Consider the following 27,237-nt stretch of genomic DNA (forward strand, 5'->3'; position numbering starts at 1 on the left):
TCCTGGGATTGGTAGGTTACTGTTTGTGGGGATTCCAAAACACAACAATCCCCTGTACTCAGTGGTTGTGGCAGTTGAACCCAGACAGATTATGGGGTATGGTTCATTGTGCCCTGATAATAATGGTACATCATTATTTAAATGGCCATTGTTGTACATTGAACATTTTGGGAAGTTGAACCCAGGTGTGGGGCACTGATTGTGTGTTGAAGTGATCACCCACTGGTTTCTCAGGTGGAGAATCAGTTGTTAATAGGTTGTCCTGATGAAATCTTTATATAATAGGTTATAGTGGTGTAAACAGTACAACAAGCCACTGATGTTGTCAGCCTTAATTCTCTGTCAGGTACACGACAGGGTGTGATTTCATATTTTTTTCAATATCGACGTTACTGATTAATGAGTACACAAATGCAGGATTTAACATAGTCTTTTTCAATACCACTAACGGGCGATTGGGGTAGCCCTTTTAAAGCGTTACTGACGCGCCGAAGACCGGGTTCGAATACATGGGCAAATGTTCGTGATGTCTTGAATATTGCTAAAAGCGGCGTAAAACCAAAACTCAGTCAGTCAGTCTAGCCACTAACTTCCCAATTAAAATACATGATGACAGCCCTAAGATGTTGCAACCTGTTACTGAAGGTAACGTGCACCAGCCATTTTGAACATGCCTCGGTGTAGGTTGTAAATAGTGAAATCGCACCCTGCATGATCATGTTATAACATTATCTGAAAGTACAGCCAGGCATTTTCATTGTGGTCCACAAACAAATAACCTGACATCTTCTGTATGGAATAAAGAAGCATGATAATTCACGCAAACTATGTTGATTGTGTGCATTTATGCCAGGCCAATTTGTTATGTGGATAAATCTGCCTCAACCCCACCTCGCTAATGTTTCTTTGGAAACAATGAAATGCATCTGGCCAAGTGTAGACACCTGCATGTGCATGTCTGAAACTATGCATGTCAAATAGTCTTTGCAATATGTTCTACCATGTGTGTGTATGGTTATCAGTAGATATGAATATATACCAGTGAGACCTATTGGTCTGAGGAACCAAAAATCAACATAATTGGCACCAGACTGAGGTATGTTAACTGGAATATCGTATCTCCTCTAAGTGGCACTGCTTAAACCGTATGATATGAGGAAATGAGAGCTGGGACATCAATAAGAACCAGGGCCCTTATTCTCGAAACGTTCATAGCCCTAAGAATTCTTAACTTTGATCGTAGCCAGTGTGTTAAGAACTTCTTAAGCCCATTCTTAACACATTGGCTACGATCAAGCCCAGTTAAGAATTCTTAAGAATTCTTAGGGCTACGAACGTTTCGAGAATAAGGCCCCAGGGCCCTGTTTCACAAAGCTCTTGTAAGCATAAGATCTCGTAACTTTTCTCGTAGTATTCATACTACCTATGCTACAGTATAGGAAGTACGAATGCTACGAGAAAAGTAGCATAGGAAGTACAAATGGTACAAGAAAAGTTACGAGATCTTAGGCTTACGAAAGCTTTGTGAAAAGGGGCCTTGGTTATATCCATCTAAATGGATTCACCCTTTAACAATTGAATACCTTCCACAATTTGGTGTGCATCAATCAAGTCACTTGATAACAGCTGGCTTATATTCTGCGATACCCTTCCCTTGATTGAAACTGACTACAGAGCAGTCATCAGTCTTACTCTAAAGGGTAAATCACACACAAATGTTGGCTAGTGACAGATGATATGGCCAGGATCTATATTTTTATGATTTCAAAATCATCAACAGACATAAAATATGGTGGTTTTCCCAGGACTTCAGTGTGAAGGACTCCTTCATCAGGACAATCCTTAAATACCCACCAGTAGTGCTGCAATGGCTGCAGTACCAGGATGTTCACCAGATCTGCCCCAGTGACAACCACTAGTTTTCAAATTGATAAGAAACTCAGGTTCAGAGGTTATAAGGCGAGATAAAAAAGAAAAGAAAACAGCAGAATACAGGCTTCCACCATAATTTTAAAAAATGTTTGAATCTGGAAAATGTATACTGTAACTCGTGAAATGTGTTTTCTGTGACATTTGACTGAATAAAAAAAAAAAAAAGACATCCATAAATTCCTTTAGGTCAAAAAAAAAAAAAAAAAAAAATGGTTTCGAGATTGAATGAGCAACACCAAGAATTGGTTGCTTATGTACAAGCCAGGATTTCTCCTTCCACAAAACAGAATTCACTGACCTGGAGATGGGACTAGTGTATTGAACTGCCAAGGGATTAAGATGGGACTAGTGTATTGAACTGCCAAGGGATTAAGAAAAGAACACTTCAAGACAGTATCTCAGTTCTGTGTATGATAGGCACATCATGTCTCAGGATTTATTCCAGATCAACACGGTCCACAAGCAAACACTTCCAACAACCTTGTCACAATCTTTTATCTTTACACTCACTCATACCGATTCTTGTCCCATGTACTAAAACTAGGATATTATGGCCACTTGATCTTACAATTGTGATGCTCTTAGAATTGGTGCCAATTATGTTGGAAGATATGTTACTGTATTTAAATTCAGAATAATCCATTTATAGTCCTAAATATGAAGACATCACATTTTGTCCCATTTGTCATGTTCTGATTCAGTATAGTTGGATTTTGTTAATTAGAATTATGTGACTCAGCTTTTCTGCTGTTACAGATAGTAATCATGACATTATCTCTTTCCTTTTGCAGGGGAATCGCCCATTAACGATGTGCCTTAAGCCTGATGACAGTGCGAAACCCAGCAGTGCGAAACCCAGTGGTATCAGAAGGTCACAAACTTCCGTTGACAGGTCCACTAGGGACCGCTTATTCAGCGACAAAGAACCAATAACCTCGGACTCTGTTTTATACGAAGAACACATGTAATGTTCACTAACGACTAGATGTCTACAGCATTAAACCCTGTCCAGTGATGAGGAAGTATGTCTTGAACATGTCCAAAGATAGACCTGTCTCTCTCTCGTCTTGTGGATTGTATTGAGGCTGTATGCTATTGGTGCTGAAATAGGATTAGGTTGAGCTGTACGGTATGTTGTGTAAGTAGGTAATCGTAGTGAATGATCATGCTGTATTCACTTTCAGAATTCACTTTTCAAGATGGTAAGATCATTCGGTTTTCATGTAAGTACCGTTAACCTGAAACTTATTAATTTCCTGAAACTATATTTGAATATGTATGACTTTTATGTGAATGGATGATAGAAGGTCAAAAAAAATTATAGGGATGTTTCCTGTCATGTTTATAGATTTGAAATTATAGAAGGTAAGTGAAATCTGGGGGTTGTACTAGTATGGTATGTTAAGGGAAAAGATATTTAATTGAGGGGTCTCTTAGCCTTGTGCTGGCTGGTCTGACATCACCCTGATGGTAGATCGAGACTCAAACAATTTCTTGAGTGTCCCATTACATAAAGTAATTGTTGCACTCAGGTGATCCAAACTTCCATTCTTTAACATAGACGTACGACTGTCGTAGTGCTACATATGCTCTATTGGACAGGGAACAGGTGAGGAAGATTGGCAGTTGTGGCTGGAACAGCTGAGCCCAGTACAGAGTCTCTCTTCTATGTTCTAACTGCCCAAGTCATGTTCACACCTTGACAATTGGAGGCCTGCACAGGTTATCTTACGAGCCAGATGGATCAGTTACTGTGACATTTCTAATGATTCCCAGCTCCTGTTCAGTTGATCATTTTGTGAAGCCAAGAGTGATGCCTGTCGTAAGACCTCTTTTATAGAGCAAACGAACAACTTATTCGGTCATGTCGTGTTGAGGTTCTTGACTTGACCTCATCTGCTTCCATTATGAATATGATGTATTTTTTATCACTAGCAAACATGATTTTATTTGTTGATGGTAGACGTTTTTGAAAGATAGGTTGTTAGATAATCACTTATGTCTTTAAATGTCTACATGTTTAAGCTAGGGTACCAAGAGGGTCCTGATTGGGTATACTCTTGAGTGTAAAACAACTGAAATAAACATCGTAAGATGTGTCAAATGTTATCATATTAAAGTAACAGAATATGTCTATAAAGATTGCTTAGTGTCAATTTAAAGTAAAAAAATCATACATTTTAAGGGACTTTTCAAATTTATTGCATATTGTTTCAAACACCTATTCAAGACATGTTCACATAGGTAGCAAAAACATGAATATCTACTGATTTAACACCCTCTACCCCAACCCAGTCAGGACCCTCTGCCATTGTAACAGGTACATTATTGTGTTCAGGGCAACATTTCACAAAGTGATTGTAGTGCTAAGGTGATTGTATCTCCCATGCTTTAACATTGACTTACAAGAGTCATAGCGCTACGATCGCGAGGTGAAACGGGCCCCTGAATAGGAAGCAGTTTCCTCAAGTGATGTTGCTAATGACTTGCCGTGGTCGTCTTCAGAAATATACATATCAGATACTCAGTGTCCAAACACAGGGCCATGTGACATAGGGCATTGAATAAACATGCATACACCTACTTCCCTCAGCTGCCCCTGTGGCTCCTGTCTGTGCAACATACATTGCTCACTAGATGCGTGTTGTCTGTACATTGTGCAATGTGGAATCATAAGTGTGTGCAAGTTATGTTTCAGTCATACGTGTCCATGTCACCCATTATGCCTGTCACCTGTACAAGTAAATTAATTATGTCCTGAGAGATAGTGTCGATGTGTATACGGAATGGCACATCATGAGTGGTGTGTCTTGTTTATACATGATTTGTAAAGCATGAATTGTTCTGTGCGCTTCAGATATTAGTCTTCTGATATCAAGCAAATACTTAAAGGATATAGTATTTATGAAGTACATCCCCGTGGCTGGAGTATTAGAGCAGTCAACTTCCCGCTCACTGACTCCCGTTCCATCAGTCCAGTTTTGTAATGTGAAACAGTTGTGAGGATAACATGATCAGGGAAGTATCATCAATACTGAAGTGGAAACACAGGGGACATAACCCATGAGAGAGATGGCTCACTAATCCACAACAGTGCTTTTCCTTATGATTTATTTAGTGGGTAAAGCATTTGCTTGTGGCCCCCAAACCGTGGGTTTAGTCCTGAGATTGGTACAAAAGCCATTTCTGGTGTCCCTTGTAATAAATGTAAATGTTAAAAAGGGGAATAAAACCAAATGCACTCATTCCCTTACTGCAGGCAAATGATGTGGTAAAACACTTCCTGTCAGATCATCCCTACAGTTGGTGAGGTTCATCAACTTTTATATCCAAATAAAACTCTTCTAATTCCCCAGGACAAGAAAGGATAGTTCGAAATACTGCTACACAATCAGAAGATGCCTTGGATGAACCTGAAACTTGATCCAAAAAACAGTTGATGATTGTAGTATTCTTCGTGTTTTTCAGTTATGGTCCAGTTTAAAGCCTTCATATAGCTGCTGTGATGTTGATGAATGTATATTTGTTTCCCCTGTACCATCTTCTGTATAAACTGTCTTGCTGGAGATCAGATGATCTTTTTCTGTCGTGTTAAGTAAGGGCAACATTTAGATTCAATGTTTCTTAATGGTTTTCTGTCTAGACCAGTTGATGTTCTCTATGTTCACGTAAAATTTTGTTTGGCAGTTGAGTCAGTTTTGTTTTCCAATGTCACTCTCTAACACAGGCATGGAGGAAAAGAATTTTGCTTGCCTGTGTAAGAACTTGACGTGGTACACTTTGAACTGCCAAGTTACACAAATCTGACAAAGCCCCACCTATCATTCAAGTGACTTTTGTTCTGTTAAACATTGTCAGTGTGAAGTGATTTAAATGTTGATGTCCCAGACAGTTGCTGTAAATAGTCATGATCGTCCATGACGACATCTATGTAGATATGTAAGTAGAACCCGGCCTAGTCCCGATCACGTGGTGGAGAGAGGAAGATGGGAAGGCTTCAGTGTTTCATTCCTTCTGCCACATATAGATCATAAACTCAGAATGTAATTAAATTGATTTGATTATATTTATATCTAGATGTAAAATATGAAGTCTGTTGGAGGTTTTTGCCTGTATATTTAGACCAGATTTTTCAGCATTGAATTGAGTTATGTCAAGGTAATTGGTTGTGAAATAAGTTCAGAGAGGTGTCGTGAGGAAGGTGTGCAATGTTTGGGTTCAGTTTTGTAGAACAGATATGTTCTGTGTGACTTTAAACTGCTGTTGCCAGTCCTGTTAGTAATAATAGTCCTAATCACAAGATGATTTAAATGATATTTCACAAATTGGTACAAGAATTCTGTTTGAAGGTTTGTTTGTCAGTGTCAGGACACATCATTAGTTCAAACTAAGAGTGATAAATATCTTCTCCTTTCTGTGAGCCTTCATTCTGAAGTGACTGGAAAAAAGTATTGAGGTTAGACGTTTTGTGAAATCTGTGAATTATGTCTCAGATGCTGTCCTAAGGATATTTCCTGTTGTAAAGTTTGTGTATGTTATATACTCAGCCAGAAGTATCAGGTCCCACAATGGAAAAAGATTGTCAAAATTGGAAGGCTTAGAAAAGTTCTTGGCACTATTTTGTTTTACCTAACTACTTTCTCACTGCCTCATCATTTATTTATTAAGTGAAAGAGAGCTGAAATTTTGATTATTTTTGGTGTGCATATTTACAACAGTTCACTTGTGGGTAGATGGGATTAAGAAGGTATATTTTATCATTTTGATCAGACTGTTGCCTGATGATGTCACCATGTGAACATTTTTAGTTTATGCACTGTTATTTTGTGGTGAACATTTAATTTTTGTTTGGTGGAATAATGGAAAGTGTATATTTGTCCATATTCCAGGCTTTGTAAAGTCTGCAACTTGGTTATTTATTTAATTAATCTAAGTCGATAGACTCCAGTGTCATCACTCCTTCTCTTGGTTATTCTGATCATGTTTACATCATGTTCTTCCAGAGTTTCCTTCCTCCCAGACCTAACAAAATGTTATAAATATAATATCTGTATATTAATATATTTTAGAGCAGATTTTAGGTAATTTGTTCATATCTAGCATCATTCCTTTTTTCCAACAATGTTTTCAGCATATTTACTTTTCATAAATACTTTCAGCATTATTTTGTTTGTTCACCAATCTTCTATTACCATATTCAAATAATTATATCTGCAGATTTGTATAACCCTTGTTTATGTTTGTACCATAGCTCTGAGGGAACTTTTTTCTAAGAAAATATTTGCCATTTCGTTATGTTTAACTTGTCATCAGTAATTGTATTTGGAATCATTAGGAAGTATTGCACTTCAGATCTTCAGTTCCAGTTTCCATATAGTATTATTGTTTATCCTTTACATTTATTTCGTTTCTACTTCAAGAATAAATTTTGGAAATTTACTACATACTACCCTAGGAACATTTTAATTTTGTTTTCTTCACAACATATTGACCCATTTTGAACAGACATATGTTTTCTGTGTGTAAAAAGGTTTATGTAAATACATGTATGTAGTTCATATTTTTTAGATGGAGATAGAGACATGTGGATCCATTTTGTCTTTTGTGGTTTTGCTGATGTGAGTACATGTGAACTCACTGACTCATTTAATTTCAAAGGGCGATTCGGGTAGCACAGTGGTTGCGGAGGTTGCAGATCATGCCAAGAGCATGAGTTTGTATCCCATATAAGCTTACATTGTGTCAAATACATTCAGTATGTCTCCGAGAAAAAACATATGAAAAAATTAGCATAAGAACTTAATGGATTAGATAAATTCAAATTTAATTCAAATTCATATGATACAAGACAAGTGGGAAGATGACTGATCATCTGGAGACTTGTTAATGGAACAGATGTAATTATAGGATGACTATCATAAGGTCTCTTCAGGCTCTTGTTGATTGCCCCCAAATTTAAATACATCTGTTTGTAAGAGTAATGTTTACCTTTGGTAATTGAGGATGTTTCTGGGCCATTGAGGGTTTATTAGTTCACCAACCACCTGCATCATCAGTTGCTAACATAAAGGTGTCCATTCTTTCTAAATCTATTAACAAAGATCAATATAAAAGGAAAGTTAAAGTTTCTAACCTTGCAATGCCACCAGCTGAATTTATAGAACATAGATGAAACTAATAATTGATGTATTCTGTTGACAAGATTTTTTCAAACAGTCTATGCACACCTATAGTATAATCTGTTATTCATTAGCACTAACGATCAAGACATGTGATACTTGTATGATATTTTTACACATACACATTGTCTTTCAAGCTGTTGTCATATCATTAAGTTTAGACCACCAGGGTCAAGAAAGAGAACTCTAATTTTCTGACCTGTGATTATCTCCCTTGAATACTTCACAGCCACTTGAAGATGATCCCAGCTTAGAGTTTCTCTGATTGTACAAATGTCCTAAATGTGCTGTAGTTGGTTTCAATTTGTGATTTTCTCAAAATGGTGCCACATTTGTTCTGAGTTAATTGTTGTTCATTGTCCATCCCACCTATTGGTAATACTCTCTCTATGTTATCAAATATTTCTGTTAAAACTGAGCATGTAAATATTTGTGTGGTTGAAAATAGTACTTCACTGACCATCACAAGCATCAGTTCTAGAAACAGAAAAGACAAACCATATGAAAATAGTATATTATGAAAGTATTTTATTTACTACACCATCAAACAGTCAATTCTTATTCACTAGTAATACATGTGTTTGATGTTTGGGTATTTTCCACAGAATGTACTACTGATTTTTTTAACCACTGACCAAATACTATTCATTAAGGCATCAGTCTAAAATCTCTTCCCCCAAGCTGAAGCAAGATATCTTTCACTTGAGAGTGGTGAGGTAGCCTTGTGGTTAAAGCATTTCCTGGTCATGCTGAATGCAGGGGTTTGATTCCCCAGGGTGATATTGCAGGGATAATGATATAAACGTCATAACACCATACTCATTCTTTGCCTCGAGGTAATTAATTGTATGTACTACACATATTCAGGTTTCAAATTATGTGGGAAATAAATTATTCCGGGTTTTCTTTTCATGAATAATTAAACTTCTGTGAAGTATGCCAATATCTAATTCTTCCAATATGGTCAGTTTGTATGTCTAAAAAAGCTGACTTCTTTGTCAGGGAAGTTTATTAATGTTGTTTTGAAGCAATTGTAGTTAGAAGCCACTCTTTTGGGAACATGGTAAAAGATCAGACAAAGTAATTTGTTAAAGAAGGGAATCCCCACATGGGTACAACGTGTGAAGCCTATTTCTGGTGTCCCCCGCAGTGATGTTGCTGGAATATTGCTAAAAGCGGCGTAAAGCCAAACTCAGTCAGTGTTAAAGAAGGCTAGAGACTCGTGACTGCAACTGGAACCTCTGAGCAGCCAAATTTGAGATTATTCACTTTGCCAATACACTGGTATGTTTTTATTCCAGACCATTGTTAATTGGATGACACATTGTGCAGGTATTGCATATTCCTTGACCACATTATTGTTAAATTGTTCTAGATCAAGCAAAAACATTAAACTGGTGTTGTTTTTGTCATTGTGTGTCTTTTGTCTGTTTTTCTGTTGTTAGCTGTAGTCAGGTGGGACATGTATACACTGAACATCTTACTTTTAGGCATATTTCTATAGTTTACATCGTCATGACCAGGTAAACTGACAGTCTACCAAACCACAAGGACGACCCTCATATAGCTGGAATATTGCTGAGTGCGGGGTACAACTAAACTCGCTCACAATGACGAAAACTCCTGCTTGGGTATGGCATTAGAGTCTACTCTGGGGCATCCTAGTTTCTAAGTCACCACAATACTGTGTACAGAGTTGTCCCTTTACACGTTAGACACCTACACCATAAATCTGGACTGGGGTTTGAATCCAGTTTATTTGTCAGCACCACCAAAGTGTTTAAGGTTTGATTCCTTCATCCGTTCGTAGGGGCGGTGGGGTAGCGTAGTGGTTAAAGCGTTCGTTCATCACGCCGAAGACCCGGGTTCGATTCCCCACATGGGTACAATGTGTGAAGCCCATTTCTCGTGTCCCCTGCCGTGATATAGCTGGAATATTGCTAATAGCTGCATAAAACTAAACTCACTCACTCATCCGTTCGTAAAGTTGGACAAACAGGACAAGTATTACCAAGAGTCAAATGCTATAACATATTAGCATATCAAATGCTTTAACATATTAGCATATCAAATCTTATAACATAATTAGCATATCAAATGCTTTAACACATTAGCATATCAAATCCTATAACACATTAGCATATCAAATCCTATAACAATTAGCATATCAAATCCTATAACAATTAGCATATCAAATCCTATAACATATTAGCATATCAAATCCTATAACATATTAGCATATCAAATCCTATAACATATTAGCATATCAAATCCTATAACATATTAGCATATCAAATCCTATAACATACTAGCATATCAAATCCTATAACATACTAGCATATCAAATCCTATAACATATTAGCATATCAAATCCTATAACACATTAGCATATCAAATCCTATAACATACTAGCATATCAAATCCTATGACATATTAGGATATCAAATCCTATGACATATTAGGATATCGCTAGATGCTGCCCCGTCATACAATTGTAAGATGCATTTCATCATGAATGCTGATTTGTTAAAGGATTTGATTTTAGGTACTATTTACTTACCCTGTTTACAGTCAACTTGAGGTTCATATATTGGGATACTTACTGTAACATACTGCCTGTATGAGTTTGTACACACCTAAAACGGATTACAGGTATTACCGCATAAGCATTATGTGACACCCAGTCGTGATGTTTCTGAAAGCAGCATACAACCTTATTCACTCACTCACTCACTCATTATAGGAAGGGCGAATAAGGTGCCAGGTACAAAGTCATTGTTTGAATCACCTACAACGAAATCACGACTGCACTATAAACACGATTGAACTGAAGAAGACATTGTATAAGCAAGTTAACTGCAAGGGGATTATGTTGAGCAAATTTAAACCTACCGCAACATTTCAGTCACATATATATATGCTAGGCTCAAAACTTTATGATACCCTCTTGTATATATACATTCATATACATATGTATCTGAATTTCAAGGCTAAACATGCTGAGAAACGGGCGACACAGTGGTCGAAAACGAGTTGCCTCCTTTAGCAGTGCCATGATCCGGCTCGACTGTTCGTAGGTTCGATTCACAGATCCGCTAATATGATGAAAGGTTTATTACCACCATTTCCCATTCATGTTACTAACATCATCGAAGCCGAAAACCTTTGAGACCCCACTCCATGGTACAACTGAAATATCAGAGCTGAGTCAAGCCAGTGGTTAAAGCGTTCGCTCGTCGCCCACTACAAGGCCAGGGTTCGATTCCCTACATGAGTGCAATGTCTGAAGCCCATTTCTGGTGTCTAAAAAGTGACATAAAAAACCCGACACACTCACTCACTACAGTGGTGAGAGAGCAAATTCTTTTTAGGCGTAAGTCACACACATATTTAAATTAAATTCAGGAACTGTTAATCTTAGTGTTAATCAAAGTTTGATTATTAATTGCACATAATTTATGTTGTAGCAGAAGACTGCATTTGACAACTGACGCCACTTACTTCGCGTATTCGAGTTTTTCATTAAACTATAATAAAGTAAAAATAATGAAAAAGGGACCGTCTTTGCAAAGAGGTCTGGAACAAACAGAAAATAACGCTCGAACCACTTCCATAGGTAGCCCAGACTCCTGATACAGAGATGATTCCCTCCCTCACAACTACTCATCGATTTTTACCGTTATCTTCCAAGGGTACAACGATGACAGCCATGTACAGATCTATATTTGATTACAATGGATCATCACTGATGCAGGTTTCGTTCATATTTAACACTTTAATCAGTTATTTTGCGGATTATTCTAAATTGTGGCTCAGAAGTCGTCATAGGAAATATCTTTAAATGAAAGAAATCGGAAATTTCAACGAAAGCAAGGAACAATTCCTTCAAACTTATTGATGATTTTGGTAGCACCGACTTTGGATCTAGGCTAGTTCTGTTCTGATACAGTCATACATATTTCACTACTTTCATCAGGCAAGGTAAAGTCACACAGTGCCAATATTGATTGCGCTAGGAGCGATATATACCAGGCGATCAGGGTCGCCAACAGACAGTGGTCGGTCAGGAGAGCCAGTGGTACGAGTTGCCTGAAGGTGAGTGATTTCTGATGAATGTGCATTTATTTTAAGTTAATCGTACTGATAATTTGACAGAAAAAATGTTCGAATGTGAGATGTTAGCACGAGGAGAGGTTAATTATAACGTTATGGTTTGTAAATGACGTTGATTTGAATATGAACAACAAAGCATTACGTGTTTTAAGTTCACGTCGCCCTTCTTTGCTGATACCGTGGGGTCGTTTGTTGACTATGTTGCACTATTATTCAGTAGGATTTTTCGTTCATTTTATCTTTCGATATGACATTTTTAGACGTGTATCTTCACTAATCACTATCAATAGACATGAGAAACACTGTGGTTGTAATGTCTGCAATACACTTACAAACAAAAAACTATAATACTAAAATAAACGTTTTATACCCTGGTCTGTAAGAAATATTACATTTACATCACGGCAGCCTGGCAAAAATGGTGAATGGAAGCATAAGTTAACATCATCACTGGGTAATCATAGGCTTGGTAGGACATTGTTGTCAACCAATCCTCATTACGACTGAATCAGGGTGCCGTTGTAAAAGACCGATCTGAGCCCAATGGTGATCATGAAGCCAGTACCTTAACACTGATCTACGGCAGCGCTAATGTTGTTTTGTATACAGTATACCCAGAGTTCTAGAGACGTATGCTGAACCAGAATTCCCTGGGACGTTTTGACCTCCAAATCTAAATGAGTGAGTGAGTTTAGTTTTACGCCGCACTCAGCAATATTCCAGCTATATGGCGCGATCTGTAAATAATCGAGTGTGGACCAGACAATCCAGTGATCAACAGCATGAGCATCGATCTGAACAATTGGGAAGCGATGACATGTGTCAACCAAGTCGGCGAGCCTGACCACCCGATCCCGTTAGTCGCAAATCTAAATGAAGGCTGGATAGGGACTTCAGTCGATCAGCTGCCAGCTTCCTAAAACGATTCGGCTTCATTTAAAGCATCCACGATTCGGAAATTTCGATTTGTACAAATTTAAGACAACAAAGAACACACATTTTTCTTTCCATGCTACTCCCTTTTTGGTGTTCATCTCAGAGGGCGCTCAGAAACGACCGTCTGTATAAAGGATTTGCAACTATAATGGCGCTTTATACTTGTCGTTTAATTCGTCTTTGAGATGCAGAAATCAAATATGGTTGCTCACTCGAACCTAGCACTAAGAAACCTTAACGCTGATTGTCTGACCATAAAGATCACCCGACGCCAGTGTTCACAGGGCTTCACGCATAGGGTTATCGTATCGGAGTAGATTTATATGAGATTGACCCCTGATTTGTCGGTTCTACGCCCGTCCTTGATTTCACCAGTGCAAGATGTAGGTTAAGTCACTTTCTTCGTACACTGAGCCACGCAGTGATATAATTGAACACGTACTCAAGTACCATTCCGCAATCCATATCGTACTGTCGACATCCATATAGATCACAGAGGAAGATCCGGGTTAGAATTGGTCTTCAGTAACCCATGCTTGTCGTAAGAGGCGACTAACGGGATCGGGTTGTCAGGCTCGGTGATTTGGTTGACACATATCATCGGTTCCCAATTGCGTAGATCGATACTCATGCCGATGATCACTGGATTGTCCGGCCCAGACTATCAATTACAGATAGCCGCCATATAGCTGGAATATTGCGTTAAACAACTATCAATCAAGCACTCTATATAGACGTTATTCAGATTTACATGTTTTGTAGGGCGGCGCAATATAACCGGTTTACCGGTATACCGGTATTTACCGGTTCAGACATGACCGGTATTTTGACTTGCATTCGGAAAACTTCGTAACACTCGGAAATCTTCAGGTATTTCCTTTGTTCATTTGTGCCAAATATTATTCACCTTTTTATTTTATCATGATTAAAAGTTGTTTTTAAAGCTTAATCAAGCATGGTAATTTGGTTGTGTTTTTGCTCTATAAATCAAGCATTACCTCGATTATAAGTATTTTTTTGTTTAAAAATACTTCATGCAATATATTGCAATACATACCGCAATACATGCTTTCGCATCGCAATATATCGCAATATGAAAATTCCCTGCAATACCCACCCCTAATGTTTTGATATGCTAGTATCAAAGGAAAATAATTAAATCTTTGATTAAGTATCTTCTATAGCTAGTTATACATTTTGCAAATGACTGCAAAAGGACAATTATGAAGATGCTATTGACGTGTTACTTCTTAACATAACTTAGTGTCCTGGATGAAGACTTGTCTCGAGATGGTCACAGTGGTTGGTTACCAGCTCCTTGCCGCCATATTGTGTTCTACCCAGACAGAGCCTATGTTCATCAGAAAGACGCCAGAACTGTTCGCCGACTACGACACCACACAGCTCAACTACGGAGTTGCGGTTAGCGACGTCGATGGTGATGGAGAGATGGAGTGGATTGTAGCTGGGTAACTGAAATTGTAGCTGAAATCGCAGTAGTAGTAGTAGTAGTAGTAGTAGTAGTAGTAGTAGTAGTAGTAGTAATAGTAGTAGTAGTTACAAGACCCGTGGAGATGCGGGTTAGAATTGATCTTCAGCCATTCATGCTTGTCGGGTGGACTTAAACTGATAAAAAAATGTACCTTCAGTAACCCATGCTTGTGGTAAGAGGAGACTAACGGAATCGGGTGGTCAGGCTCTCTGGCTTGGTTGACACATGTCATCGCTTCCCAATTGCGCAGATCGATGCTCATGTTGTTGATCACTGGATTGAGCAAGTATATATGGATGCAACTTCTTTTATTCTAGAGCACGACGTTTCGATACAGGTTCTTGTATCGTTTTCAAGTAAAATTTCATACTTGAAAACGATACAAGAACCTGTATCGAAACGTCGTGCTCTAGAATAAAAGAGGTTGTCATTGAAAACGATACAAGAACCTGTATCGAAATGTCATGCTCTAGAATAAAAGAAGTTGTCATTCATATATACTTGTTCTATCTGACTTCCAACTTCTAAAATGCCACTCAAAGAAGTGATCACTGGATTGTCTGGTCCAGACTCGACTATTTTCAGACCGCCGCCATATAGCTGGAATATTGCTGAGTGCGGCGTAAAACTAAACTCACTCACTAGTTGATGCTTATGATCGTATCCCAATTGTATCGATCGATGATCATGACGGTTTGTCTGGTCAAGTCTCAATTATGTACAAACCGACGTCGTACAGATGGAATACTATTGCGGCGTAAAACAAGAAACAAACACATTGATCTCAACCAAAGGACAGAATTTACAACTTTTCTGGCATATGATGCCAGCACTTGCGCCTGTTGGATTTACGCTTTAAATTTGCCGGATTTCATCAAATACGATATTACGATTCAAATATGCATAGATCGCCTTGTGTGACACTGCTGTTTCGATTTTATTGTTATCTGCAAACTGTTCATGTGACCCCTGTGTTTTCTATGTCTTTTGACCGCAAATCAACCCATGATCAGAGGCAGGTGTTTACAAAACACATCTTTGTCAGTGTGCCAATAAACGATAGCCTTAGCGACTGATCTAATCAAATTTTAGGTATTTTGCCTTGATTTTAACGGTATTCCAGTCTTCGTCCTTGTGTAGCATAACATTACAATATGTCTAAACATGTTTTCTTTAGGTTTAATGGCCCAAATATGGTTTTCAAGTATGATCACATGACTCGGAAGTACATCAACCTGGTTGAGACTGACAGCCGATTCACCAATCTGAGTGACAAGGAAGGTGAGTGACAAGGAAGGTGAGTATTTTTTATCAGCCGACCAATCCAAGAATTACCCGATGTTGGTGATGTGTTAGCACTCCAAGAATTTTTGTTTCCATGTTCACTATCACACTGAGACTAATTTTATTTCTTTGAAACATCTCCGATTATCGTTTTCTGAAGGCCAAGCCATCGGTGTAGTTGCTTGTGACTTGGACGGCGACCTCGACGGCAGGGAGGAGATTTACTTCCTCAATACTAACGATCAATACTGGGGCTCCAAGAGTTACAAGGACAAGCTCTTCAAGTTCAGGAATGGACGGTACATACATAATTCTGCATCTTTCAATTGTTTCTTTCTAGGCAATACGTACAGATTGAACAATGCATAACAAGAGTATGATTTTTTTCGAATATAAAATAAGTGTTATTCATGACAGCAAAGTTTGTATCGTTCAATCTCAGTCGTTGATGCGGGCCACGAATCATGACGTCACTGTTTCACCTATCAAGCAAGTATTTTCTGGTGAGTGTAGCGTGTTATTCTCATGCTGGGTGTTATTGTATCATGTTTCAGCTATGAAGACTTGTATAGTGACACTGTAAACTCCGGTATGTCCCACATGTTTGCTGGACGTTCTGTGGCCTGTGTGGACAGGAAGGGGACGGGGAAATATGGCTTTCTTCTGGCAACCTACAGCAGGTGTGAGTAGAGGGCACCATAGCCTATGTGTGCAACATTGAATCCTTTGCTCCACTCCATGATCGAATCTAAGATTCGTCCTGATTATGGTTTTTGGTTTGTAAACACCATGTCTGTGATCGTGGATTTCACCAAGCGGTTAAGATGGATTTCAGCAAAGTGGTAAAGATGGGTTTCACCAAAGTGGTAAAGATGGGTTTCACCAATGTGGAAAAGACGGGTTTCACCATTGTGGTAAAGAAAGATGGGTTTCACCAAAGTGGTAAAGATGGGTTTCACCAAAGTGGTAAAGACGGGTTTCAAAAACATAGTGGTAAAAGATGGGTTTCACCAAAGTGGTAAACGAAAGATGGGTTTCACCAATGTGGTAAAGACGGGTTTCACCAAAGTGGTAAAGATGGATTTCACCAAAGCGGTAAAAGTCTGTTTCATTACGGTGGTAAATGTTTGGTTTCACCGAAGTTATAAAGGTGAAGACTGACTGTAACTTTGGATTCATATGTACATTACGAACAAGGGTCTTGAAATACTGACAAAATACTGTTCCGCTGTATGCTTAAGTCACTCACTTTCCTTATCAGTGGGTGTGGGTGAGTTTGCCCTGATCGAGATGAACGAGTCAAGCCCTGACAACGATGTCTCCTCCGGTCGCGTGGTCATCTGCAACGTGGGCGGTGATGCTGGGATAAACATCAGCACTGGTCAGTACTCATCTCTGAGTTGAAACATATCGTCCAACCAGAAGATCAACGATCAAACTCCACGAAGAAAGATGAAGATAACATTGATTGTTTATCGTTGATTATCTTCGTGTTTCGCCAGTTTATCCTCGTCGCCAGAATATATGGTATCGTGAAGTCAAGTATTGCAAGGGAAGAACAAAGCGTTGTATATGATCTTTAACACCCTTTAATCTTTATGGGTTTCAAATACACAGCTGACTGGTAGCAAAGTGCGTGACGGCCGCACCGCTCCCTGGATCTAATGGTCGTCTCGATCGATACGATGTGGTACGTCATACACATTAACCTATGACGTCATTAACATATTTGTGCTAGCGACACTACACCCTGAATTCCACACCTTACAGTTCAAAAATAAACTGACAAATGGACTTTGTCACTTGATTGACTATTGCAATTTTGCCAACCTCTTTTGGCGCGGTGTAATGGACAATATAGTAATGTATGACATAAGACAATACACATATACTTGTTGACAGGTGGACAGGCCATCGTTGTTGGTCCGATCCTAGGTGATGATGGTTTGTCCGACATCTTCTTTGTTAACGAGGGGAATTCAGAGGTCAACAACCGAGGGGACAACGCACTCTTCAAGAACAGAGGGGATGGGACATACCAGGACGTAGCCGGCATCTCAGGTGATGACCATAGACACGCATTCTCTGGTTTCTGGATTTGAAGGTCCGTACAGTTCTTCTTTCAGACTCGGACTTTGAAGCAGATGTTTGGATCAGTTGAGTTTCTGGATTTGGAGGTCTATACTGCTTTTGTCTAAGAGACGTTATGAACGAACATAGAAGTTGAGGTTTTACTTAAATCTGGATCAGTTGGCCAACCAATCCACACCTCTGTCGGCCATTGTGGGCATTCAGTGCCCGGCTTAGCTGCACATACTTCTTTGTCCTTTATACATGTTTGACCTATGTTAACAGTTCTTGTAATATTCTTGCCATCAGGTATTGCTGATCGTGACGAAAATGGCCGCGGGTAGCACTTGCGGATTTCAACAATGACGGTCTGCTTGATATTGTGTATGGAAACTGGATAGGGCCAAACAGACTTTATCTACAGCGGAAAAACGGCAGTGATGTGCGGTTTGAGGTAGGAGCAGATCATGACATTACAGAAAAAAATCAAAAGTTGAAAAAATGATGTCATCCACGCATTAGCTTACATTATAACCAAACGTAAATGAAAAGTTTGTTTGTTCGACGACCCAAATGGATTACTCAATAACACCGTTTTCACTCTCTCTATTTATTGGTCTCAAAGAACGGAACAATACATTACTGCGATTTAATCGGTTTGACCTATGTGATATGACACTATGCCCTTACTGTCAGCTGTGACGTGATGATACTTGTATCTCAGACACTGTTAAACATGCCTCACTCACGCACTGTCACATTGTCTTGCAACTTAAATGGCGTCCACATTATAAACGAAATCATTTGTGAACAGTAATGATATTTTAAAATTTACGTACCCCGTGCTCCTTTGAATCTGTTCTGTACGGTTGAGAGAGTGAGTGAAACTGGTTTTACGCCGCTTTTAGCAATATTCCAGCAATAACACGGCGGAGAACACCAGATATAGGCTTCACACATTGTGCCCATGTGGGGAATCGAACCCGGGTCTCCAGCGTGGCGAGCGAACGCCTTAACCACTAGGCTACCCCGCCGCCATGCGGCGTGTAACTAAACTCACTCACTGTACGGTTGATGAATAATTCCGAAATTCACGGATGAAGCATCGAAGACACTTCAAACCATTAGCTGTATTCACGTGTTTACAGAACGCCGCAAGCCGGGAGTTCGCGAGGTCATCCCCAGTCAGGACCCTTATAGCGGCCGACTTTGACAACGACGGTATTCTCGAAGTGTTCCTCAACAATATCTACTACCAGTTTGCCTTGACCCCCAACTTGTTGTTCAGGGTCACACCTAACGGGGCTGGTGTGGACATTCAAAATATTGACGTTGGTGATGCCCTTGAGTTGAACGGGAGAGGTACAGGTGGGTGCACTGACTTAATGAATACTATAGCCTCCGCCAGGATTAACTTTTCTCCCGCATTTCGGATGATATAAACAAACCCACTGAATTCTCACAATAATTTTCGAAAGAAGAAATTACCCAGAAGTGGATGTACCACTATGTATATAAACTGATGAGCTAAACAAAGTAAACACCAATATTTGATAGATGGGGGTGTGGTGAAATTGGATTTAACGTCTCGCTGGAGAATATTTCGCTCATATGACGACTTGCATGCGTGTGTATGAGTATGTGCGGCTGCTTGTACTAGCCCAGACTGAAGCTGGTTTTATAGTGCTAGCCCACTGAGATACCATGCCGCAGTGAAGCATGAATACCCCACTCAGACACAGTATACTGACTCCGAGCCGACCAGTCCTTGTTGTTCCCATTAATGCCGAGCGCCAGGCAGGGACTAAGAAGTACCATATTTTAACGTCTTTTGGTATGAGGCGGTCGGGGATCGAACCCGCGACCTTCCGCACTCTGGGCGGACGCTCTAACCATTACACCACGGAGGCGGTCTAATATTTGATAGAGGCTTAACATAATACAACCAAGACGAGTAATTAAATGGTAATGCATTCAGTTCGGTTGACAGCATTGTGTTTAAGGCTTTACGTTTGCAGTGTTTCGCTTACTGTTTATATTCTAGTCACCTTCTGATCATTTCTTTGGTCAAATCGAAGTGTGTCCTTCTCTTTGAGGTGAGGTGAAATTTGGTTTAACGTCGTGCTTGAGAATATTTCGCTCATATGACGACGTGCATGCGTGTGTATGTGTATGTGCGGCTGCTTGTACTAGCCCAGACTTAAGCTGGTTTTATAGTGCTAGCCCAATGAGATACCATGCCAATACCCCACTCAGACACATTATACTGACTCCGAGCCGACCAGTCCTTGTTGTACCCATCAATGCCGAGCGCCAGGCAGGGACCAACATGTACCATATTTTAACGTCTTTTGGTATGACGCGGTCGGGGATCGAACCCGCGACCTTCCGCTCTCTGGACGGACGCTCTATCCACTACACCACGGAGGCGGTCCCTTTCCTTTGACCGGCAATTTACTATCTTTGAAATGGTTCAGATGGCACTGTCGTTTAGGCGCTGGGATAGACTTTACATCCGATTGTGGGTATGAATTCCAGTACCTGTTTTAAGACCTGTGTTACTTTTGGATTCACTTTAATAGTTTTTAACATGTACCTGATTATGTAATCATAATACTGTTCAAAGGTATGTTATACCTAAAATTGTCGATTTAATTTGTAATAATTTGTAATTTAATTTAATTAATACATGCTTCCATACATCCTTTAGAACATGGCGCATTGAAAAGACATCAATCTTTCCGTAGAATTTTAAGTAGAATACAACCTGCCTTCGTGTTACTCCGGTCTTGTCCACAACGCAACTGATGGTTATATGCAACAGCATACTAACCGGAAACGCCTTAACACGTGCTTCTACAGGTGCATCAGTCACTGACCTTGACGGCGACGGTCGTCTCGAGATGCTCGTGTCGCACGGAGAAAGCACGGAACAGCCTCTAGAGCTTTACCACGTGCAGCCCGGGGAAGGAAACATGTGGATCCGGATCATGCCCCTCACTAGAACAGGGGCTCCTGCACGAGGTGCTAAGGTAACTGTCACGCTGACGGATGGCACCCGGTTGAGCAGAGTCATCGATGGGGGATCAGGTTATCTCTGTCAAATGGAACCTGTTGCCCATTTCGGTCTTGGTGTCTCCTATCCAGAAGAGGTCAGCGTACTATGGTCCGATGGCAACGTTGTTACCAAGACGATGGGTTGGACGCTTGTCAATAGGTTCCACAAGATAGGATATTCTGGTTTCCTGGATACAGTTCCGAGACCAGATTCCGGAAGAAAGGAAGAAGACACTGTCAACGAAGGGACAAAAGGTAACCGCTTTGTCATTGTTTGTGTCCATACGCTTTGGTAAACCGGCGGTGGGGTAGCTTAGTGGTTAAAGCGTTCGCCGAAGATCCGAGTCCCCATGGGTACAAAGTGTGAAGCCATTTCTGCTGGCCCCCGCAGTGATAATACGGGAATATTGCCAAAAGCGGCGTAAAACCATACTCACTCACTCACTCCATACTCTTTGGTAAAGGAGCAGAGGGGTAGCCTAGTGGTTAGAGTGTTCGTTGGTCACGCCAAAGATCCGAGTTTCTACATGGGTACAATGTGTCCAGCCCATTTCTGGCGTCCCCCGCCGTGATATTACAGGAATCTTACTACAAACGACCTAAAACAATACTTACTCGCTCTTTGGTAAAGGTTATACTTGATGGAGTTTCCTAGTGTTCTTTGTGAAATCACGATTTACAGTGCATCCAAGGCATGGAAACATCGTTTCTTGTTCTCTAAATCATTCAAGGAAACCATGAATAAATCATAAACTTCAATGAATTCTCTTAGAAAGTCATTATTTAATGAATCAAAATACAGCAGGAAAAGATAAGAAAGTCGGTTTGGAAAATCATTAGAAGCTGCCAGGAACGTTAGAATTGATTTTTATCAATCAATGCTTGTCCTATGTGACTGAGTGGACAAAGGTAGTCAGGCTCAGTGAATACATGGCATCGTACCTTGGCGTCTATTGGTGCTCGTAATATCAATCACTGGATTGTCTGATCCAGACTGAATTATACACAGGCTGGAAAATTACCGAGTGCAACATGAGTTTTTCAATTTTGAAACGCTTTTTAGAGAAAGAAGTATTAAGTATTAAGAAGTATTAAGTATTAAGAAGTATTAAGTCTCTCATAATTATCAATTTTGACATATGTTCATATTCATACAACTCTTTCTTTCATTCAAGCACAGGTCAAATTCAGGTGACTCTTCTTTTTCAGGTTGTGTGGGTATTGTTTCAACCTTGGTATTTCTCGTACTTTCCCACATCCTCCGGTGACGTCCGATGTTTGGTGCAGCTGTACCGAGCATACCCTCTCTCAGCCAGGATACGCTCTGTTGACGTGTCATCTCCATGGGTACTTAGTCATGATGGCATCACTCTCACGCCATCATGTTTGAGATACAATGGGGTTTAGTCATACGGTCCTTTTCTTGTTCCATTCAAGCAGAACCTTGAACAAAGAGTAAGTACATCCGACCTCGGCTGTTTTCAAACTACACTGCTGCTGCTGACAAAAAAACTTGGAGGTGTTTACGTCAGCATTTTATTCGCATTATTGTATTATTTTCCAATGACATAGAAGCTCTCAACACAGACTCATCCTCGGTTATCACGTGATCCGGGTCAGGATTGGTCTTCAGCAACCAATGCTGACTGACTGAGTTTAGTTTTACGCCGCTTTTAGCAATATTCCAGCAATATCACGGCGGGGGACACCAGAAATGGGCTTCACACATTGTACCCATTTGGGGAATCGAACCCGGGTCTTTGGCGTGACGAGCCAACGCTTTAACCACTAGGCTACCCCACCGCCCCAACCAATGCTTGTCGTAAGAGGCGACTAACGGGAGCGGGTATTCAGGCTCACTGACTTGGTTGACACATGTCATCGTATCCCAGTTAAGTAGATTGATGTTCATCACTGGATTGTCTGGTCCAAACTCAATTATTTACAGACCGCCGTGACATAGCTGGGAAATTGCTGAGTGTGGCGTTAAACAACAAACAAACAAAACAAAAACAAAACAAAGACTCATCCTCGGTTATCACGGGTGTTATATTGTACTTATTCCTTCTGGGATGTATCCTGGGCACATTCCCAACATGGCATCCTTCCAGAATAGACGTCGCCACGTTAATATACCACATGTTATTCGTGTGTAAGCTCATTGGACGGCATTTTAAGTTGTACTGTCATTCGAATTAAGCTTATAATTAAATTAATGTGACGAGTGGATCATGGGTATATGGACGGATGGAGATACACTTGGCATTGGAAGATGGCTACATCAGGATCGTGCACTTGTGTACCAGACGGGGATCCCATGTCAAACCGCAGTCACTTTCACTAGCAGTCACTTTTGCTTGCAGTACCTTGCAGATCCAGGTTAGAATTGATCTTCAGCATCCCCTGCTTGTTCCTAAGAGGTGACTTACGGGATTGGGTGGTCAAGCTCGATAGCGTGGTTAACGAGTGTCAGCATATCTCAGTTGCATAGATCGATGCTCATGAAGTCAATCTCTAGATTGCCTGCTCCTGACTCGATTATTTACAGACCGCCGTCATATAGCTGGAATATTGCTGAGTGCGGCGTTAAACAAAGCAGAAACGTATATTGCCTTTCAGATATATTCTATCTTTTGTATAAGATGTTAATTATATCACATTTATGTTGTAAATAAACATAATGTTAATACATATGTTCGTCATTCATATCTCTGTCATGGTGGGGCCTCATACGTCCTCTCATCTAAATATGGGGTGAGCCTATTCGAATCGCAGTGTATTATTTCCTTCTATTTTAACTCGGAGGAGTTCTATGTATATTCTAGCCGGAAGATCCGGGTTAGAATCGGTCTTCAGTAACCACATGCTTGTCGTACCAAGCGACTAATGGGATCGTGTGGTCAGGCTCGCCGACTTGGTTGATACGTGTGATTCTATCCCAATTGCGTAGATCGTTCTCATGCTATTGATCACTGGGTTGTCTAGTCCAGACTCGATTGTTTACAGGGTGATGAAGGGGCGGTGAGGTAGCCTAGTGGTTAAAGCGTTCGCACGTCACGTCAAAGACCCGGGTTCGATTCCCCACATGGCTAGTGACTTGGTTGATGGCGATACGCAGTACCAAGGCTGTACCCTCACTATCTATAGTCAGCAATGATGACATAAGTTTCACATCACATGTGTTGTTTATTGAATTATAAATATATCTCCATGTGTGTTATTAACTACAGAGCTTATAGCCAATGGAACGTCTTCAATGGAGGCTTTCACAGACACGTGACGGACTCAAGACAAACGGTCCAGAATTGTTATCCTTGTGTTATGGGTTTTTGGACGCCTAAGAACATCCTTTGTTTTCTCGATTACCGCATGAACAATTTTTTATAGTGTCTTAAACACAAGCCCTCATCCGCTTCGTTATAGCGACTGACTGACTGACTGAGTTTGGTTTTACGCCGCTTTTAGCAATATTCCAGCAACATCACGGCGGGGGACACCAGAAATGGGCTTCACACATTGTACCCATGTGGGGATTCGAACCCGGGTCTTCGGCGTGACGAGCCAGCGCTTTAACCACTAGGCTACCCCACCGCCCCTCGTATAGCGAGAGGAAAAGTGCCGTCCGAAAGCATAATCCGACGATAATTAATGCATTGTCACAATCAGTCAGCGCCTTTGATAGTGCTACTTAAAACACAATGATTGTGTTTTTAAGTTGCACTATCAAAGGCGCTGACTGATTTGTTTACTCTATAAAATAGTTAAGCATTATCCCTACATGTTAATATATTCCGGGGGCGGTGGGATAGCCCAGTGGTTAAAGCGCTCACTCGTTACTCTGGAGACCCCTGTTCGATTCCCCACATGGGTACAATTTGTGAAGCCCATTTCTGGTGTTGCCCACAGTGACATTTGCTGGAATATTGCAAAAAGCGGCGTAAAATTAAACTCACCTGCTATCCGAACTTCTATGTATCTAAATATGACATTGGTATCATTTTGATGCCAACACTACCTCCTGAAGAATTAGTACATGAAAAATGGCATAAAATGAATATTCACATTTCGTCATATCATGAAGAACAGGGATCGACTGTCTATGTAGAAACACCAGTCCTTGAAGAACTGATTTCGGTTTCAGCATTTTAATACGAGTGTATTATTGCATACAAAAACAATTAACAAAAATCAAATGCAGGGTAGGCGTGTGAAAAATTGCTTTTTTAAATGGACATGTATGGTAAATCGTGCTCAGTCGTTTCCCAGTTTTGTACGCTTGTAAACAGTGACCAAATGAAAATAGTTAAACATGAAACATGGGTGTCTGTGAACACTTCTTGAGCACCGTTTCGATCTCAGCACTTTGAGTATCGCCACTCCTGCACTGTACCAAAAACAATCGTAGCCGTACAGTGGGTTCGTGAATTGGGGTCCCTGCTACAAGACAGACTTGTTGCACTAAGCATTGCAGTAACATACGAAAGGGTCGCAGGTCTAAGCCTATTGCATGCGAGTGAGGGAATATGGTTTTACGACGCTTTTAGCAATGTTCAAGCAATATCACGGCGGGGAACACTACATTGTACATTGTACTTTTGTGGGGAATCGAAACCGGGTCTTCAGCGTGACGCGCGGACGCTTTACCCCACCGCCCCTCTATCGTCATGAAGGAAGAGTCATTTGTGAAAATAGTGGTGATGACAGCTACGCTTACAGGTCCCCGTTCCACTAGACAATCTTAACGCTACGACGACTGTAAACCAATGGTACTGTATTAGACAATCTTAACGCCACGACGACTGTAAACCAATGTTACTGTATTAGACAATCTTAACGCTACGACGACTGTAAACCAATGTTACTGTATTAGACAATCTTAACGCTACGACGACTGTAAACCAATGTTACTGTATTAGACAATCTTAACGCTACGACGACTGTAAACCAATGTTACTGTATTAGACAATCTTAACGCTACGACGACTGTAAACCAATGTTACTGTATTAGACAATCTTAACGCTACGACGACTGTAAACCAATGTTAATGTATGGCAGTTGTGATCATGTTAGCGCTCAGGGCCCCGTTCCTCAAAGCGATTGTAGCGCTACGACAGTCGTAAGTCTATGTTAAAGTATGGGAGTTACGATCATCGTAGCGCTTTTGAGGAACGGGACCCAGAACGCTTGCGGAACGAGGTCCTGGATATAATCGTAGTGTGTCACATGTCACGTGATGTTACCAATAACAAATTGTTTCCCAAGTCGCAGCGTGTGGAAGTGAACGTTTCATATGGAAACAGACCCCAATGTTTTAACCATACTGTGATATAAATACATAAATGACTGATATAAATACATAACTGAATACATAACATGATATAATATGTTGAAGTGTTTACAGATAACACCAATTGTAGCAATATTACAGCCACATAACAAACACTAACAAATAGCTGCAATTTCTGTAACAAAGTGGAACTCGAACCCAGACCCTTGGTCTGTCAATCGAACACACTACCCATGGAGCCACCTAAATGCGCGGAACAACCACACAGTGATGGTCACTGCTGGCTGTCATGTATGGGCTCTATATATCTCTGGGCGTGGTCGTATATACCTTGTGTAAGCTTTAATTTCAATAAATATATCCTGGTGACAGTTCATGTGGATTTGCAGCATATCTTCAGTTGGTCAGGGAAATAGATCATATTCAGTCGCCATAACTTCCAGCCACCAAACAGGGTCTGCAGAAGCCAGAACACGAAAGAGAACCAACTGCCGATCTGAAACAGGACCATGAAGTATTAAGTTACACACGCACGGACGCACATTTGCGTCGGTTTGTTCTGGGCCCACTTGCACAAAGCGATCTTAGCTTTACGATGAACGTAATCCACATAACAGACTTAAGATGGTCATAGTGCTATGGAACTGTGATACTACTGTCGCAATGACTTCCGTGGCTGGGGTTTGTTTGTTTGCTTGTTGTTTTACGCCGCACTCAGCAATAATCCAGCTGCAGTTGGCTTTATTCCAAAGAGCAATATTCCAGGTGGTCTGTAAGTATTCGAGTCCGGACCAGACAATCAACTGATCACCATCATGAGCATCGATCTACACAATACGGATGCGATGACATGTGTCAACTAAGTCAGCGAGCCTGACCTCCCGAT

General features: G+C 40.4%; 3 protein-coding genes across 3 annotated transcripts in view; 2 read left to right on the forward strand and 1 right to left on the reverse strand.

The window, feature by feature from the left end:
• Positions 1–5,293, forward strand: part of LOC124255341 (pleckstrin homology domain-containing family D member 1-like) — a 75,721-nt gene extending 70,428 nt beyond the window's left edge. Inside the window, exon 14 of the mRNA XM_046689236.1 lies at positions 2,725–5,293. Within this exon, the coding sequence (XP_046545192.1) occupies positions 2,725–2,900 (176 nt within the window). The 3' untranslated portion in view covers positions 2,901–5,293. The remainder of the gene's footprint in view (positions 1–2,724) is intronic.
• Positions 5,294–12,167: 6,874 nt separating this feature from the next.
• LOC124255383 (cartilage acidic protein 1-like) lies at positions 12,168–22,745 on the forward strand. Its single transcript, XM_046689277.1, is given in 12 exon segments — positions 12,168–12,206; positions 14,425–14,629; positions 15,830–15,933; positions 16,097–16,235; positions 16,491–16,618; positions 17,198–17,317; positions 17,839–17,997; positions 18,316–18,345; positions 18,348–18,460; positions 19,155–19,374; positions 20,869–21,318; positions 22,273–22,745. Coding segments are annotated over 11 exon segments (1,719 nt in total). The 5' UTR covers positions 12,168–12,206; positions 14,425–14,432; the 3' UTR covers positions 22,332–22,745.
• Positions 22,746–24,236: 1,491 nt separating this feature from the next.
• The window catches only part of LOC124255325, a 47,625-nt gene continuing 44,624 nt past the window's right edge, over positions 24,237–27,237 (reverse strand). Inside the window, exon 5 of the mRNA XM_046689216.1 lies at positions 24,237–26,847. The gene's annotated coding sequence lies outside the window, so the exon portion shown is untranslated. The remainder of the gene's footprint in view (positions 26,848–27,237) is intronic.

This window comes from Haliotis rubra, unplaced genomic scaffold (assembly GCF_003918875.1).
Source record: "Haliotis rubra isolate DU_JTF1 unplaced genomic scaffold, ASM391887v1 Scf6, whole genome shotgun sequence".
In the NCBI taxonomy this organism is placed as follows: domain Eukaryota; kingdom Metazoa; phylum Mollusca; class Gastropoda; order Lepetellida; family Haliotidae; genus Haliotis; species Haliotis rubra.